This window comes from Euprymna scolopes, chromosome 7 (assembly GCF_053919585.1).
Source record: "Euprymna scolopes isolate OS-2025 chromosome 7, ASM5391958v1, whole genome shotgun sequence".
NCBI classification, from domain to species: domain Eukaryota; kingdom Metazoa; phylum Mollusca; class Cephalopoda; order Sepiida; family Sepiolidae; genus Euprymna; species Euprymna scolopes.
Window position 1 is genome coordinate 161,419,997 of NC_136488.1, and position 19,744 is coordinate 161,439,740.

The following is a 19,744-nucleotide window of genomic DNA, read 5'->3' on the forward strand; positions in this document are numbered from 1 at the left end:
TGTTCTCATCTTCAGTGTTAGTTGGGCAACGTTTCAGTCGGATTGGCCTCCGACATGTTGGTTGCTGTTTGGGGGAGAAAAAAAAAAAAAAAAAAAAAAAAAAGTTACTTGCTCTGTAGATATTTTTGTATTATTTGAGTCTGATTTCATATTTGTGGAAAAGTTGGTTGCCAAAGAGGAGGCAATTCTAATAAAAATCGACAGGGATTATCTCCCTTCCATTGCCAAAATTTTAAGGGTATGTAATGTTTTTTCTAAAATTAGAATCTCCTAAATGCTATTAATCACTAGGCTTGGTCTGCTTAGTAATTTTTTTTTTTAGCATATGTGCTGCCTCCTTGAGTCGCCTGACCCTCCACCTTGCATCCCTGTCAATTATTTTGACCTCGTTCCACAAAGGGAAGAGTGTTCTTCTCCCCCCCCTCCCCCCATATGTGATCAACTAGTGCCAACTTTTCGATCTCTTCCCAGGTTACAGTTTTCCAGTATTCTTCTAAACTTACCTTCAAGGGGCAACCGGTCTTATCTTTGTATAGTTTTCCACATTTGTATGATATATATATCAGTTTTTTGTCATGATACTTTTGTACCAGTGATTAACTGCATTTTAATGCTCTTTTGCTAAACACTGAACATTACAGATGATCAAGGATAAGTGGAGCAATTCAAGTAAAAAAAAGTGATGCTCTTCTCTACATCTGTATAGTAACCAATGGAAAGGTAACCTTTGAATTACCCTCAACTAGTTGACTACTAAGAATAAAATAATTAACACTTCTACCTGGCCATGGTTGACTGAAGCAGCACAAACTAGCGCTGCAGATTAAAAGATTTAAGTTTCCGTTAAAATTCCATTTAGGTTCAGAGTTCAAAGATTACAAATTTCAAAAAGATGCGCTTAAAAAGTTCAGCAATTAAAATCGGCTGAAATATTGAACGAAAATAACCAAGATGAGAATAGTAGTTTAAATAATCTAACTTATCAATCCTTATCTCAAAAATTCAGAAACAAATTATTCTTACCAGAAAATTTAATGAACATGTCATTAAATTACCTGAAATGTAGTAAGTTAGAAATTTTACTAACCGTATTCCACAGGCATTGCATAATGGGGTTCCGTCTTCAGCATCTCGCCACAAGGGAGTTTTTTTTGTGCCACAGGAGTTGCATATTTTTGCTGAAGAAAAATTTCAGTTTAAAAATTTTTTTCAAATTTCAAAATTTGATTTTGGGTGTTGAAGTAATCATTAATTTTCTGGAGGGGGGGGGGGTTTACATTACTATACCAAAGACTGATAAAAAAAAAAAAAAAAAAAAAAAAAAAAAGTTTAAGCTATTTCATATCTGCAGACAACCAACTTCCTTTACTCAGACACTGTACAACTTTCTCCAATCTACATGTAAGGATGTACCAACCAACCCCAACGAAGCGACACTAATCCTAGACAGGTTGAACCGGTTTGCCCTAAAGGAGGAAGTTCCATGGTAGTATGAAATTCACAAGTAGTTTCCAGTCACATGTACATCTCCGTCAGAGGAAATGACGTTAGGTGTTTTGCAGCTCTTGGAAGGAGGTGTCAACGATCTCCCACATACAGTGCCTAGAATTCCCAAATAGTCACCCATCTAGTACTGACTAGGTTCAATGTTGCTTAACTTTGGTGATCTTACAAGAACCAGGGTGTCAACATGGTTATGCCATATTTACACAAGGTTTTAAGTTCCTTTTGTTTGACAAATGTTTTAGTTGTTACAAATATTATAAAAGTTGGTTTTGATTATCTATACCAAGATTCCTTTATTTTTTCCTGCTTTCCAGCTGAAAAGCATATCATGTTTACTATTTTCCGAGTCAATTTCTTTAGATGAGCATTGGGGCTATAAGTGTTAATGGAAGTAACGTTTTTTTGCGATTGGATTTTTATATTTACATACGAAAATAAATAGATTTTTTAACAAACTCCACAGATGAGAGTTAAAACAAAATTAACTTTAACGTCTTCTGTTGACATTTATATATCTAAAAGATAGTGTTACTTACAGGCCTCCATACTTTTTTGGAAAAAAAAAAAAAAAAACGCCAGAAAATAAGTATCACCCTCTTTCATATTAAATAAAAACAATTTTTTTTTTTTTTTAGGTCGATTTTGTATTTGTAATTTTTATTATTATCTCAAGACTCTTATATTCTATTATATAAATATTTTTTTAATATTGGAAACCCGATATAAGAAAAAAAAAAAGAAATCTTTGTTTAAACTTCATATCACATAATATTTGAATTTAATATCATTTAAAACTTAAATTTTTTAGAATTATGTTTTTTTTTTGTAATTCAAATAATTATATTACAGAGAAAAATTTTTTTTTTAATTATCAAGAAAAAGTGTTTATTTTTTTAACATAATATTGATTTTATGTCCAATTTTATTTACAACTTTAAGGTAAGTGAAAGAAATAATGGGATTTTAAAAATATATAAAAATAACTTCATTATTTGATCTTTTCAGCTTTCAAAAATGTTGAAATTTTTATCGACCTATATTTACTTGAATGCCGAACAAGTCAATTATTAAAAACTAAAAAATGTTTCTCCTATTTAACGAAACCTACTTTTATTGTGTAAGTTTATTTAGTAAGGAGTAAATATCAAAAATTTCAAGAAAATACGGCAATTATTTGATTTTTGCTAGATTTTTAAAACATGGGTATATCTACAGCTTCAAAAACGTCACTATATAGGAACATTGTTTTAAAGAATCAATAATGTAAACACTATTTTTGTCTCGCATTTCCATTATTTTTGTATGCTGTAAAAATTTTTTTAAATAAGTTGCACATGCGTGGTCTTCCTCTGGTGCTGCATGTGAGATGACGCCACAAAAAATAGTGAAGAAATGATGAATGTGAGAAGGGCCAACCTTGCCTTCACATTTTTGCCAAGTTTCAGAAAAATACAATGGATGGGGCAAAAGTTATGGGGTAAAAAGTGTCATTTTTTGCAATTTGGGGGGCATTTGTGACCCCCTTTTGAGCTCCTGGGAATGCCGAAGCCTAGTCAAAATGGACAAACGATGCAGTTTCACACCTTAAAACATGTATATTTGAATTCAGCACTATGGAAAACCACTATATAGACATGCATATCAGGTTCTTGAGTAATATGAAAAAAGATCTCCAAACAGGCACGTTTTTTAGCCCTAAAAGTCCCAGAGGGATGCGAACCAGAATTTTGCCAGGGTTACCCATACTGAATTTACATTAAGAACAATGGCCTCTACATTTTGGCCAAGATCAGGAAAATCTAATCGATAGATCAAATGCTATGGGGCAAAAAGTGTCATTTGGGGGCATTTTTGACCTCTTTTGAGCCCCTAGGGATGACGAATCCCAGTGTAAATGGATAACGGTACAGTTTCAGGCCTTAACACATGTATATTTGAGTTGATCAAGATGAAAAACCACTATATAGTCAGACATATCAAGTTTTTGTTGAGAAATATGAAAAAAAGAGCCACAAAAAGAGGCGTTTTTAGCACTGAAAGTCCCCAGAGACGCAAACCAGAATTTTGTCAGGGTCACCCATACTGGATTTATATTAAGAACAATAGGCTCCACATTTTGGTTAAGTTTTAAAAAAATCTAATGAATGGATCAAAAGTTATGGGGCAAAATGTGTCATTTTGGACCATTTTTGACCTCTTTTGAACCCTTGGGGGCGCAACGGGAATTTTTGTAAAAAAAATTTTTTTTTTTACTGTGCACATTTATTTAATGAAATAGAATTTGTAGCAAAATTTCAGGAAAAACTAATGGACGGTTATCTGGCAATAGTCCGGACTAACGGATGCATGGAAGCCACTGAAAATATAGGTCCCTCTGATAAATCAGGGGGACCAATATTAGCAGTTTGTTTGAAGCTTCTTTTAAATGGCAAAAAGTTAGGATGTTAATTTAAATTAAATTACAATTGCATCATGTTGCATACAGCAAGGATTAAAACTAGTGCAGGTTGGCGGTACCTAATGATAGTCTTCAAGTCCAAGATGAGCCGTCCCCTTAAGTAATCCATTTTACCAAATTTCCACTACTAACAATTATTACAACATTGTCCCATTGACTAATGTACACTCATTAACTTATCCTGGAGTAGCCTCCATGCCTTGATAAGAGGTGACTTTGTAAAAGAGCTTTTCTAAGTGTGAGCCAATCAAAACCGCCAAGTGGAATGATACAAGTTATTGGACTACTTAAACCAGATAACAGAATCTGGTCAAAAAGACAAATGTGCCCTAGACTTTTACCATCAAGGTGGCAAATCTTGGAAATAACAAATTCCTTCATACCTCCACAAGAAAATAAAAATACTGATCAACTATAGTTTTAGGCAGGTTTCCGTGGTTTGCACGGTTATGTCTTATGGACACTTTAGAATCATAATTTGTTTGAAGAAAAATTATGCAAGTGGCTACCCTTCCTGATAACAAGGCCTCCAAAAGGAGGAGTACTTTGCCGAGACACCATCGCACCAGGGTTTTTCATTAACTGGAGTTTTGTGCTCGTCAGGAATACAATCATCCACAACCATTCCCTCACTTTTGTTGGATGCCACATGAACTACTGCTACCCATGAGAATAACACGATTCTTTATCGAGGTTTACTCCTCTAGATTAGCCATGTTCTATATATGCCTATAAATATTAAAAGGGGTTACCTCTTTTAGAGTGTGATTCTTGCCACACGGATGGTCATTCACTACAACTGTAAAATTGGCTATTTTACACATCAGATAGTGCCGGATGCAGTTATTCCAACCAACAAGATGACTTGCAAAAATGGTGATAAGGGGGGGGGGGGGGAACTGCCCAGTTGAGGGTGAAGGAATTAATGTTTTTAACCAATTTTTCGATATTTGTCATCTGAAAAGTTGAGCTTCAAAAGGATACCGATCTTGTGAAAAATTTGTTGGCACTGTTGAAAGTTTTAGGCAGACATATAAACAAACATACATACATTTAAACAGACAGGTGAGATTTATGTAATAAACTAGCAGGGGGTACCTGGCGTTGCCCGGTGTTTTGTAGGTGTGTGTTTTTGGGTAAATGAAAAAAAATCGTTGGCCGGGTGTCCCGGGTGTTTGTTTAAAAAAAATAAATAAATAAATAAATTAAAAAAACAAAAAAAAAAAAAACAAAGCTTTGACATACAGTTGGAAAATAAAATGTGAAAAAAAAAAGGTGTGACGTTTAATGGTAGGTGCCCGTATTTTAAGAGTTTAATGACATCAACTGAGTGCGGGACAGTGTTTTATTTACCGCGAGTCTGTTCGCTTCTTTTTTTCTTTTTTTTTTTTATACGAAAAAGCTTAATGCCCATGCGGCGATCGAAAATTGTCGGATATTTATCTTTTCAAAGTCGGGCAAATTAAATAGGCAGGCTACCCCGGTTGTTAACTCGTAATATCATTTAGGTGCGATATAAAAAGTTTTAAGTTGTGAGGCGACCGATCGGTTCTCGGAAAAAAGCCTTTCTTGGACATACATGAAAACGCACACACAAACATTTTCGCTTTTATATTTATAGATTAAATCATTATGCATGCCTTCAACATGGCATAATCATGTTGGCACACCAGTTCCCGTTAGATCCCTAGTTAAACAATGTTGAGTGATCAGTATCGAATAGGTGACCATTTGATAATACCAGAGGCTGTATGTAGAAAGACGTCGACACCTTTCTGTATGAACCCAACGTTGTCATCTTCCCTGACAACGATATACATGCAACAGGGGACAACTTGTTAATTTTGTAATCCCATGAAACTTCCTCTTTTGGAGAAGGCCGGTTCAACCTACCTAGGGTTAGTGGTACTTCGGTCAGATTTATGCCTTTTGGATCAATAGATTTATTAACATCTACAGCAAACCATAATTCACTACAGTTTAAGAACATCAGATACAACCTGCAATGTTCTAAAACAAGCTAACAATTATTGTAACAAAGATATTTTATAAACCCCCCCCCTCCTCCAAAAAAAAAAATAAAAATAAAATAAATAAATAAAAAGATGGATGGAATAATGCATTGTTAACACTTACATAGACTTTCAAACGACTCATTATGGGCCTGCTTAGAATTGGTTTTCGGAGAATTGTCCAAGTCTGATCCACTAACAGAGTCCGTATCATAGCAAGGTCTTTGGCAACGAGGCTTGCGTTTTCTTAATTTATAATTCCTGAAAACAAACAAAGTTCTTATTACCATGTTCAGTTAAAATATAATTAAGGGACCAAAAAAAGATTTAGGATTGCTTTATGTCAAATTGATAAAAAAACCATTAGCCATCTTTAAACAAAGAGAAATATGCTAGCTAACTAGGAACGCCAACATGACATGTTAATAATATTAAGTTATCGTTCATCACCAAGTTAGCCTCTTTCTTGACTTGTTTGGATGGCAATTATTTTCTCAACCTAATTTTACTTTCAGCGTTTTACATGCACAATGAAACTTGACAAGTTTGTTTTTTCTGAAATATGGTTTAAGTAAAATATATAAATTAGCTATGAGTAATGCTGAAACCTATTTAATTTAATGTACATTGAACGAAAATAAAATAAGGAGTTAAATAGAAATGGCAGAATGCCTGTTTTTATTTATTTGGGAAATGTTTAACAATTTATTAAATAAAAAAAAAATTTTTTAAAAACCTTTAAAACTTCGACATTTTTATTTTAGACTATGTAAATTCAAAATTATTTTATATGGTAAATAAAACCATGTGCTTAAACAATAAAAAAAAAAAAAAAAAAAGAAAATCTATCATCACTAGAGAAAAACAGGAGAGAGGTGAAAAAAAAAAAAAAATAATGGCAAGTTGTCTTTTTTTTTTTTTATTTATTTTTAAAAACAGCTAACTTCCCCACAGAGACAGAAATTCTTTTCACTACATACACGTAGTAAATGTTTTCCTGTTCAAGACGGTAAACATACATTTTGCAGTTGACAACCTGAAAAAAGATCATATCAATAAAATAACTTCAAAACAATATTAACAAAATTGTTGAAAAATTAGCCATTTTTTTTTTTTTGCCAGAAACGCGAGTAGAAACAAAACCAGCTTTCAAGTAAGTTGGTGTGATTGTTTTACAGCATATCAACCCTTTTCAGGTTATTTAATGCCGAATCCCGTAATTTAAAAAAAAAAAAAAAAAAAAAAAAAATTATGCTTCAAGTTCTTTACACCTTCACATATTTATACACGATGTTTAATTTGATTGCTTTGTAGAGGAAAATCGTTTTTGTTTTTGACTTTGCAGAATGATCGAGTTTTATAAAGGAAAAGGAATAAAAAAACAAAAGAAAACGTGTCAATGTTTGGTGTATTTAAGGTCAGGAAGCCAATATCAAACAGCCCAATTTGGTAGCATCAGCTTTCAAATAATTCGATATCAATCACTGAAACGAGAAGGTAAGTGTTTATGGAGGTTAAAGAAAATTCCTGAAAAAAATAAATAAATACAAATAAAAATAAAATAAATAAAATATAAAAAAAATTAAAATAAATTAAAAAAATAAAATCTTACTTGAGTAATGGTATCATTTTTACTTCAACTTTTCCATTAATTATTTTTGTCTGCCGTGTAAATGAGATTCCTCGAAAATTAGGATCAACTTTTGGAGCACTTCTGCAGGGATTGGCTTCCCGTCTTCTATTGGTTGTAGTTGATGAACAGAAAACGGAAACAGAAGATTTTATGGTGGGTGACTTGGACATTGCAAAGAAGTCAACAGAATTGTCTAGCAACTTTAGAGTCTTGTCTTCATAAGTTTCACTTGACCAATTCTCTTGTTCTTGAGAAACACTTTGAGAAAGTATTTGTCCTAATCTGAAGAAATACAAATCAAATATACAAAAATATTAAACGGTCTCAGAGTCAAAAATGTGAGAAACCATCCAGATTTTAGTTTGAGAAATTACACAATACTCCAATAGTTTTCATCTTTTTATTTTTTCTTTTGAGTACTATATAAAAAAAAAAAAAAATTGACATTGACAAAGCGAAAATGTGTGTATTAGTCTTAGATGCTAAGGTCTTAGAAAGTAAAATAGCACATTCCTTCAGCTTAAGCCTCAAAGGCCCATCTTGCTTAAAGAGGCACACAGATCAAATTGACTGCCAACCCTCAGAAAAACAAACTGCTTGAAGGCTGGCTATGACTTCTGATCTCCTGGAATATATGCACCTTTGACCAGAAATTCTAGACATCTGATCTTATTCTTGGTCATCCCCATTCGACCACTCAGAAGGACTACCCTGATGTCCAATAAAGATAACAGCTTGACAGTATCCACTCAGAAGTGCTTATCTGCAGGCTATTTAGAAACATGACTTTTCTCAAGTAGTGTGAGCTCAGCATGATCCCCTACTTAATGAAGCCCATATTTCAAACGAAGAGAAATTTCTGTGTGGCCTAACTGCTATTTTCAATTTCTTCTGTACCCCTATCCCTTTTATCTTAAACACTAACGGGGCTACCCAACATTGCTCAGGTGAGAAACACCGGAGGGGGGGGGTCAAAAAAGTTTTGATATGTAGGTAGCATCGAACCCGAAGACCTGAGGTGAAGTTGGAAAATAAAATGTGTGAAAAAAAAAAAAAAAAAAAAAAAAAAAAAACATGACACGTTAACCAATCGGCCAGCAAGAAAGAGTTACTGAAAGACGTTTGAATTTATTTAAGTAGGAAGAGAATTGACAGGTACGTGCACCTAATGACTTAATGAGATCAAGTGGAAAGCATGGAGTTAACATTTTCTGCGAGCGTTATGACGACGTAAGCAACAGGTAGTCAGCAGTTAACATTTTCTGCGGAACAGTTTTTAATGAGTTCAATAACTCGGTTTGTGTGTTTTTACCCAACTTGGGGGAAAATCAGCTCCCTATTTATTAGGGGACTATCCAGACGAAAGCAATTGTTTGATATGACGCTAAAAAGCCGACATTGACCAAACGTTTACATCGCTTTCCGGAGACCACCGGGGAGTGCCGAGTCGAATAGAGTTTCGCTTTTTTATACTGAAAAGCGAAAGATACCCATGACGATCTAAAAATCTGGAAAAATTAGCACGTGAAAGTCGGGCAAATTAAATACACACGCGACCCCCGTTCGTAACTCTTAGATATTATCATTTAGACAGCATATAAAAAGTTTTAAGGAATGAGCCGACCGGGAAGTCCAGCGAAAAAAGCCTTTTTACAGACATACACAAAAAGCGAACATACATACACACATTTTCGCTTTTATATATGAAGATTTCATCTGCATCAAATCAGTCATTCACATGCACCACTAAACCTGCAACAAGTGCATGTTTACATCACTAAAGAAATTCATATTAAGGTGATGTCCAATGAACTAAATTAAATCATAAATGGTAGGAAGAACTAATTTTGGATTAATCATTAAAATCTAAGCAATTGGGTGAAGTGATCCTTCAAATGCTCTCTAAATCATTCACAAACCTCCCAAGTGGAACAGCCTGACTTTCCAAACGTATCTATTCAAACTGATACAGTTCTTCCTGATGCTTATCTGCATCTAAGTTCACGGCATAGTCAGTTACCTTTTTTGTGTAAACTACTTTAAATAATGTTTACTAGCTTCTTGTTGATTCCCCTTAGCTAGTTTAAGGGTTAGAGAATCCTTTCTCCAAGCCATCACTCAAGCTAGTTTATTTTTGAAGCGTTTCTTCATCTTAGCCTTGTCTAGTGCGAGATGCTGGCCATATCTGATTTTTATTTTATTTTAATAACCCACCACTTACGTTCACGTGTGTTGAATAAAGGTTTCTAGATTTTTCCAGAAATCTTGCATTTCCAGCAATATGGTATTCAACTTACACTACTCAGCTAGCTTAATCTTATTACTTAAATGCACTCCGCCCATAATCAATTTATGGTTACATTCCCCAAACAAGTGGAATACGAGAAAAAAAATCTAAAATCTACATTATTTCTAGCTAGCATCCAATCCGAATAAGTAATTCGCAGAGGAAGGCATACTATTGGTCCACATACCAATTCTCTCAAGATAGTACCTTGCCATTTGCTCAGACACTGCTTTCACATCTATCAAACCTCCTAATCTTTCCAACCTTATCTATCTTGAGATCATGGATACCATTCTAATTCATCATTAAAACTACATGCTTTGAACCCTTTGAAAAAAGGAAAAGACACTTGCATGAACCTGTAAACTTTTACAGCCAACATTAGCCACAGTCAGCTTTCTGCATATGTATGGACAACATTGCAGACATAGTGCACTTTATTTTACAAGTATGAAAACACCTCTTAAAGATTCCCATTCCCATGTTGAGAATCTATTGTGGAATCCCTAAGATCCAGATTGTAACAGCAGGGAGGTGACAATGATTCAGTGGTTAACAACACAAACTAACAACCTGAGTGTGCCAAGTTCGAATCCAGTTCATCTCATGGTAACACTGTCACTTAAGAATATTGCAACCTTCATATGCTCCCTCCCATTACCTAATGTCTTACAAGAAAGAATTCTAACTAGAAAAATATCAGAGAAACGAATGTCAACAATCATCGAATGGCAGCCGTGAGTGAACGGATGTTAAAAAAAAAAAAAAAAAAAATGTAAATTTAAGTGAAACGAAATTTAGCAAGTCGACTGTAGAGCCTAGCAAAAAAAACTCTACTGCTAATAACAACTAATAAGCGTGTTTTAATTTTTAACTACTCTGTACTTGTTATGAATATATTAATGAAATGTTATTTCATTTCATTGTTTTGGTAATTATGCAGAGAAAGGACCATGAAATTAAACTGTCACGGTATCTTGTTTATGAAATTGTTATGTGAAACTACAGTCCTATTTGAAAATAAACAAAAATATTTTTGCCAAATTTAACTGATATTCGTTATCAACATACCACTCGCAAATACTATTAAAAATAGGGGGGGGGGGCAGTGTCAGTCTCAGAAGTGGATTTGTTTCCGCTAGGTGGCAGGGTCATTCACAGAGAAGTAGATTTGTTTATTGCGTGCACGTACAAACATGGCAGCCAGTGAAGTACAGTGCATAATACAGGTTTTTATATCTCAAAAACTACTTGTCTGTGCTAAATTTAAATGAGATTTTCTTATCCAGCATTATCCTTTAAAAGTCGTCATTTTAAAGAAAATTGTGGAGACGGACCTAAATGTAAAAATTTACCATTAGTTATCAACAGTAGAGTTGTTTTATTTTCTTGCTACGGTCGACTCACTAATTCCGTTCCGCTAAAATTTGTGTTCCGTTCCATTTTTTTTTACATCCATTCGCGGCCGCCATGTTGCGTACGACTTTAGTCAAGATTGCCTGGAATTTTAAATGCTATTTTCGTTTTCAGCACCCCCGAAAAACCTTCATGAATGCACTTCTTAAAGGAGTTTTGGTACTTGTACACTTTATCGCCGTAACTGGAGACGCCATTTTATTTCGCGCACTTGCTGTAAAAATCCAAGGGAGAAATCAGTATTTTAAACTATGGCCGAAGCATGAAATAAAAAAATTAAACTGGAGATGCTTCCGGAAAGAATAAATTAATCTAAAATTAAATGAAAAACTTTGTCGTTTTCATTAATTACATCGAAACATTTCCAATTAAACAATTATGGATATTGTTCTCTTTCACTTTTTGGTAAAGGTGCCGCATTTTTCCACCCCCCAAAAATCCGGTGCTTCTACATTTTATAGCCGAAACTGGAGACGCCATTTTATTTAGAGCACCTGTCGATTAGAATCAAAGGGAAAAAAAAAAAAAAGAAAAAAGAAAAAGTATTTTAAACTATGGCCGAAGTTAGAAATAACAAAAAATTTATACTAGTAAACTTCCGGAAAGAACTATGAAAAAAAAGGGTAAATATGAAGAATTACTCCACCCTCGAAAATTCCTTTTAAATTACCACTCTTCAAGGTTTTCGGGGTCACTGAATACGAAAATAACGTTTAAAATTACGGCAAACGAGTAGTTTCCAAGATATGAAGAAATGTTAGTTTTTAAAAAGGGGGGGGGGAATCACTTTTCTATAATAATTTAACGTAAAATGAGCACCCACTTTGTGGCCACGATTATTTTTTCCAAGAGGGGGGGGGAGACTTTCTTTCCACCCTCGGAAAATCCTTTAAAATTACAAGAAACAAGTAATTTCCAAGATATGAAGAAATGCACTCACTTTATGATCAACTTTTTTTTTTTTTAGGGGGGGGGGAGAACTGCCGGTTTGTTTTTCGTTCTTTTTTTTTTGGAGGGAGATATTCAGTTATAGAACTTCTAGTTTTTTTTTTAACAGGCGCTTATGCAGTTTAACTGTTTTGAGCAGACGAACTGTATTATATTTTACAAAAAATCTGTTTACATTTGGTGGGAGGCGGTGGAGGGGCAGGGGGTGTTGTGGCGGCCGCCACAACACCGCCACCACCTCCCACCAAATGTAAAGAAAATTTTTGTAAAATATTAAACAGTTCTTCTGCTCGGTTAATGTTGGCGCGTTACTTACGTTAAAACAGTTAATTAAACTGCATAAGCACCTGTTAAAAAAAAATATACAAGTTCTATAATTGAATATCCCCCTCAAAAAAAAAGAAAAAAGTGACTATGAAGTGAGTGCATTTCTTCATATTGTTTCTTAAAATTTTTTTAAAAATTTTAGTGGTAATTTTAAAGGATTTTCTGAGGGTGGAAAGAAAGCCCCTAGTATTATTTTACTTTAAGGCCCGTCTCACGTTCGTATAGAAGAAAATGTTTTTTTTGTAGATTCCAGTGTGCTGAAAAAGAATATGAAAACCGTTTCCGTCGGAAATTTACCGTTTGCATGGTATGAACCTCGGAATGTTGGAAGTACGCGCGAGCGCGCGGAAACATAAGCGAGCTTTTTTAATGGCGGAATCGCGCGCGCACTCGCGTACCTGACGGCCTTTTCATAGAGCAATGTAATGTTTGGCGGAAAATTTCAAAGTAGATGAAAAACAAGAAAAATAAAACAACTTTGCGGGGGAGGGGGATGTCGGAAAGACCCTTTTTTGTGGCGGACAAATCAGTTTTTTTTTAGGGGGGGGGGTGAAGTTGGAATATCATTAATAATCTCGGAAAGACATTTTTTTTTTTTTTTTTTTTCAAAACAGTTCTTGGTACGCTACTACAGAACACCGACCACTCTAATTTGTTTGTTTTATAGGTAATTGAGGTCGCTGACAACTTACATTATCTCCGTTGTTGGCAAATGTTCCTTGGCGCGTGTAACCGGTGGCTGCTGGGTGGGTGCTATAAACAAATATAACTTCCGGCGCAAATTAAACCCCACACCCCCACCCACCCCAATATATACGCGGAAGAATATCAATGAAAGAATTTTTCGAAATTTTTGAAATTATTATATTCTAAAATATATTATAGCACTTTTTGGGTGGAAAATTTAAAATTAGCTGAAAAAGAAATAAAACAAGAAAAGGAAAGCACTCGAAGTTGGAGTAGGGAGGGGGGGTAATTTATCTTTTTTTTTTTTTTTTTTTTTTTTTTTTACCTGGAACATAGAATTTTCAAATTTTCAAAAAGTAACGCACCGACATTTACCAATTAGAACACCATTTAACATTTTCCGAAGATTTTACTGTGTACATTGGGGGCGCGAGCGGGCGGGGGGGGGGCGGATGTGATGTTGGGGCGCGCGCCCCAACATCACATCCGCCCCCCCCCCCCCCCCCCGCCCGCTCGCGCCCCCAATGTACACAGTAAAATCTTCGGAAAATGTTAAATGGTGTTCTAATTGGTAAATGTCGGTGCGTTACTTTTTGAAAATTCTATGTTCCAGGTAAAAAAAAAAAAAAAAAAAAAAAAAAAAGATAAATTACCCCCCCCTCCCTACTCCAACTTCGAGTGCTTTCCTTTTCTTGTTTTATTTCTTTTTCAGCTAATTTTAAATTTTCCACCCAAAAAGTGCTATAATATATTTTAGAATATAATAATTTCAAAAATTTCGAAAAATTCTTTCATTGATATTCTTCCGCGTATATGTGGGGGTGTGGGGTTTAATTTGCGCCGGAAGTTATATTTGTTTATAGCACCCACCCAGCAGCCACCGGTTACACGCGCCAAGGAACATTTGCCAACAACGGAGATAATGTAAGTGTCATTTTGACATTTTTTATCATTCTGATTCCGACTTATCCCCCCTCCCCCCAAAAAAAAGTAATTTGTCCGCCACTAAAGAAAAAGAATTGTTTTGAAAAAAAAAAAAAAGTCTTTCCGAGATTATTAATGATATTCCAACTTCACCCCCCCTCAAAAAAAAAAAAACAAAAAACTGATTTGTCCGCCACAAAAAAAGGGTATTTCCGACATCCCCCTCCCCCGCAAAGTTGTTTTATTTTTCTTGGTTTTTCATCTACTTTGAAATTTTCCGCCAAACATTACATTGCTCTATGAAAAGGCCGTCAGGTACGCGAGTGCGCGCGCGATTCCGCCATTAAAAAAGCTCGCTTATGTTTCCGCGCGCTCGCGCGTACTTCCAGCATTCCGAGGTTCATACCATGCAAACGGTAAATTTCCGACGGAAACGGTTTTCATATTCTTTTTCAGCACACTGGAATCTACAAAAAAAACATTTTCTTCTATACGAACGTGAGACGGGCCTTAAAGTAAAATTTTACCAAGCCCCTCCCCCCTCAAAAAAAAAAAAAAAAAAAAATCGTGGCCACAAAGTGGATGCTCATTTTACGTTGAATTATTATAGAAAAGTGATCCCCACTTTTGTAAAACTAACATTTCTTTATATCTTTAAAACTACTCGTTTGTCGTAATTTTAAACGTTATTTTCGTTTTCAGCGACCCCGAAAACCTTCACGAATGGTAATTTTAAAGGAATTTGAGGGTGGAGTAATTCTTCATATTTATCAAAGGGAATTAGAAAACAAATTGGTACTTATGCACTTTTGTTACCGTGCTGAAATAACGTTATTTTGAAAGCCATTCTTAACATGGGGAAGGTGTTTTGTAACTATTCTGTATTTCCACCTAAAACTTTAATAAAGATATCGTGAAACTTGAATTTAACCTAAAAATCCTATTTAAAAATAGCGTGGTATCAAAAGTGCATAAGCACCAACAAATTTATTTGAATGTTAAAGCTACAGTTAAATACAAAATGGACATTTGTGCACTTTTAACTAAATTAGAAATAATTTTAAATATGTGCATTTGTCCAAATATAGAAATTAAAATTTAATAAAATTGTACCCTTATGGCTGCAATCAAACTTAAAAATATTCGAACACCTGTACCAAATGACCTTTTTCTTTTTTTTTTTTTTTTGCAATGCTTATTTCAGAAATTCCATTCAATTCAATTTTACAAAAGTCTGAACCGTAAATTTGTTTGGCAGCTTTTAATTTTAATAATTGTCATAACTTCAGACTTTTGTTTGGAGTTTTAACAGTTTTAACTATTTTTCTTCATTAAAAGAAGAAAACCCAAAAATACAATCTAGATATAAAAATGAACATTTCATTTATGTCTTCAAGGATTTAAAATACAGCTTTCAAGATTTAAAATTCTGTATTTACGACAATTTATCCAAAAATGATATTAAAATAAGCAATAAGAACGAAGATTTAAATTTAAAAAAAAAAAAAAAAATGGTAAAAATTTTGGTAAAGTTTGCAGCTAAAATTTTCAAAGACCAATTAAAAAAAAAAAAATGGTAACCACTTCTTTGGGTATTAAAAAAATTAACACTCGCTTCCAATTTTAGATTTCATTCATTCGAAAAATGCGAACTATTGGATATTAATTTTGGCACTTACATTTGGTTATCAAAACTCTTGTATTCGTTGGCGGTAGGACGGTGTTCAAAGCAGGACATGATTTCATTTCAGAAAAGAAAACGTTGACTCCAAGCTGTGGTCATGCAATGCAATGCTTTTACCGAAAACCCCCGATTCTAGTCGAAATGTCTCACCAATAAATATAATTTTTAGTCTAAGTTTTTTGGGGGATTTTTTACCGCCTTTTAAAAAAGGGATTTTTAAACAGTGAACATTAAACATGATAGTTAAAAAAAAAACATAAGAAGTTTTTAAATAAATATTTCTTAAAAAAAAAAAAAAAAGAAGAAGCAAGTTAGAATCTAATCTTTAAGTTTTCGGTAAAGCTTCATCAGTTTTATTCACGTTAGAAATAAACAATTTACTATTAGCTTTTAGTTATAACGTAAGATTATAGTAATTGATTTCAAATAAGATGACTTTACGAGAAAGAATTAAGCCAATGACAAGTGTTTTATATATATATATATATATATATATATATATATATATATATATATATATATAGAAAATTTTAGTCATTCAATGAATTTAAAAATTTATGACGTGAAATGTTTAAATTTCAAATCAAAAGATTTTTATTATTCTATGTAAGACAAAGTCTATTTTTTTATTCTGAAGAATATATATATATATATATATATATATATATATATATATATATATATATATATATATATATATATTGAAACATATGTAACTAAGCAGATAAAACGGTGTGTGTATATATATATATATATATATATATATATATATATATATATATATATATATATATGCCAGCATTGCTTCCAACAAAGACTTTATCAGATGAATGATGACTCTGGGTTCAAGCATGGTTTTGGACCGAAGCATCATTGCCACAAGCGCAGGGCACTCAGCAGTATCTCACGATACCACCAGACTTTGTTGCATTGTTTTTAATCTATGGGATTACCATATCCACGCTGATGTAGATAGAGCTCTGTCTTGTATTTTCTTTGTGTATTTTTTCTTGTTTGACGGAGAAATACTAAGCGCTCCTTCTGAAGCCAAGCCTGCGTCTCTTTTGATTTATGAGCCAGCTCTGAGTCCTGCTGCCACACCCAGAGTCTGTCAGCAGCCACCTGAGGGTATCACCACACTTTTCAGCACATCCAGGTACACTTTGGTGTGGACTTTCAAGCCGACTTCGAAGATGTGAGGTAGCATGATGTGGCCCTCACTTGAAACCACACCAAAGACCATAACTGGCCGGACACTTCGTTGAGCTGTGCCCTCAAACGTTGAACCGTCCAGATTTGCATTTTGAGGGTGTTGGCAATGGTCCTGTTGTCATAACTTGGATTAGTAGAGAAAATGAGTTGTAAAAGCAGTGCATCTTTGATCTTGCTTGTGAACTTTGTGTCACTTTCAGACATGATAGAAGGCTTTTATCGCTCTTGTGATTTGAACACAACTGGCCAACAAGTAGATGGTCTACAACAAAAAAAGAAAACCGGTTTTCATCAAACAGAAATGGAATCATGTCATCTTTTCTGAGGCGGCAATTCTTATCATTCTACCCTGTAGTAATCCAAGTTAAGAATGTATTTGTAGGAAAAATCCAAATAATATCCATTGGGTTATATAAAAGTGCTATATAACAAATAGAGTTATTTATATATTAATATTTATTTATAGACATGTAACAGGCTTCACTACACTGGCATGACAATGTTTCAATCTATAACATCATTATTAATAACATCAGCAAATGTATGTCTTTTCCATTAGGCTCCCTAAATGGCTATCTAATGGAAAAGACAAACTTTTCGCCTGATGAGTTCTTGGTTATTATTTAAAACATTGTCATGTCAGTGTAGTAAAATCTGTTATATGTCTGTGGAAATATGATTTTTTTCAATTATATTTCACTTTTTTTTAATACAGTCATCCTAAAGTTATGAAGCTCAATCAATCATTGATTGATATAATAACCAAAGGAATGATTTTGCACTTTGAAACAGTTATTGTCGAGAACTGTAAACGTTAATGTAATTAAAGGAATAAATGGTAAGATGGTCAACATCATTAAATTTGTAAAATAGACTTTTGTTATTTCTTATATATATATATATATATATATATATATAAGAACAAGTATTTAATAAAACATGTAAAAAAACACTTTGAAAAAAAATTAAAAACATATTTAATTTTAAAAAGGAAACACTAAATAAGTGGATAGTCCTTAATCCACAGAGTTTCGAAGAAATACTTTCCTTCTCATCAAAGGATAAGATTTAGCAAAATGTGGGATCGGATTTTGCTTGCAAAAGTATTTGATGAAACAACAAGTAAGTCATAGATCTTACTTGATAACAAAAAATGAAGCAGAAGGGATAGGGTGAATAAAAAAATGATTTCATTTTTTTTGTTTTATTTTACTTCAGTCGAAGTTCTCAGAAATCAAGAGGCCCACGACCTGGGGCTAACACTTGAAGTCTATATGAGATACATAGGTATCGAATGTTCCACTTAAGTTACTTATATCTCAAGCATTGAGAACATACTTTTCCTCTCCCCAATTAACCATTTTCATATGTTGTAGTATATCTTTTGTTTTGGTCTCTTGGTATTACTGAATTCCAGAACAAGAATTTATCTAGTCTGGTGGAGTATCCAGTTTCGTGCTGTTACTTGAGGTAACATCACTTGGAAAAGGTGTACCATTCCTTGTAAAAGCTAATATATTAGCCATAGCGAGATCTTATTTGGGCAGCCAATACTATGTGATTTTTTTTTTTTTTTTTACACAGTGATCACCACTTATCAAGGCCCGGAAGCCACTCAGGGATAAGGGTTATTGCAAGTACATTACGTTAGTGTGGAGATTTGATGAAGTGTTTACGTAAGGAGGTGGTTCATTAGGAATTTGTTAACATTGGACTTGAACACATCCAAGTTGTAGTCCGGTGGGAAGCAGGCAGACGGAACAGAGTTCCACAGGCATGCAGTTCTAAGAAAGAAGCTTTGTTCATGGAATCCGCATTTTGATTTAGGCACAGATCTAGAGTGGGGGAAATTTTTCACAGTGGATTCAGCTAGACGGGTGTTTTTCGTGAAAGATTGGCGAGGGGGGACCAGAGATTGGAGTTCAGATGAGCACCTGCCATGGAAATAGCGATAAAACAATGATAGGCTCGCAACGTCTCTTCTGTGGGAGAGAGGTTGCAGGGTAGAGAAAAGGGCATCCCCCACTAAGCCACGAAGTCTATTTTGTACTCTGTCAAGGCAGGATAGGCTGTTTTTAGCAGCTCCTGCCCAGATATGGCAACAGTATTCCATCCTTGGACGTACTTGGCTTTTATATAGATAGAGAATTGCATCAGTAGTGAGATATCTTCTGGAGCGGTAGAAGGATCCCACCATCTTTCCAGCGACCATGTGATTTTGAATATTTGGTCAGGGTTTACTTCTATGGAAAAAGTATCCTCATGCCAGATTGTTTTGACAAACTCCTGTACAGATAGACCTTAGACACTTGAGGACAGTGTCAAGTTCTCTCTGGTGGAGGGTAAAGTATCCAATGACGGTAAAATCCAAAAATGCAGAATCCAAGAAAGTTTGTTAAATTTCCATTCGCACAAGTAATATATATATTTACAAACAAACGTTTGAGCACTTTACGAGTGGCGGACGGATGTTTATTTAAATAGACATTCGGACAGATTAATTGCGGCCACCGCTTCCGTAGTCAGGGGGTAGAACTGCCGACTGTCATCACGACAGTTCTAGGTTCGATCCTCGGCTTGAGATAGGTGTTAGTCTAGCGGCACTGATGAGTTGTGAAACAACGAAACAGGACTGTATGTCGATGACTAA

At 34.3% G+C, this 19,744-nt stretch overlaps 1 protein-coding gene across 2 annotated transcripts in view; it reads right to left on the reverse strand.

Annotated features, from left to right (window-relative positions):
• LOC145280112 (GATA-type zinc finger protein 1-like) overlaps positions 1-16,061 on the reverse strand; it is a 39,100-nt gene extending 23,039 nt beyond the window's left edge. Inside the window, exons 1-4 of one of the 2 annotated variants that reach the window (XM_080131863.1) lie at positions 15,878-16,056; positions 7,589-7,891; positions 6,101-6,237; positions 1,088-1,178 (exon numbers count right to left, since the gene is read on the reverse strand). In XM_080131863.1, coding sequence (XP_079987989.1) covers positions 1,088-1,178; positions 6,101-6,237; positions 7,589-7,891; positions 15,878-15,936 — 590 coding nt within the window. In that variant the 5' untranslated portion in view covers positions 15,937-16,056. Of the gene's footprint in view, positions 1-1,087; positions 1,179-6,100; positions 6,238-7,588; positions 7,892-15,877 lie in introns of both variants that reach the window. The other variant, XM_080131864.1, reaches the window with a different exon arrangement.
• Between the last annotated feature and the right edge of the window lie 3,683 nt (positions 16,062-19,744).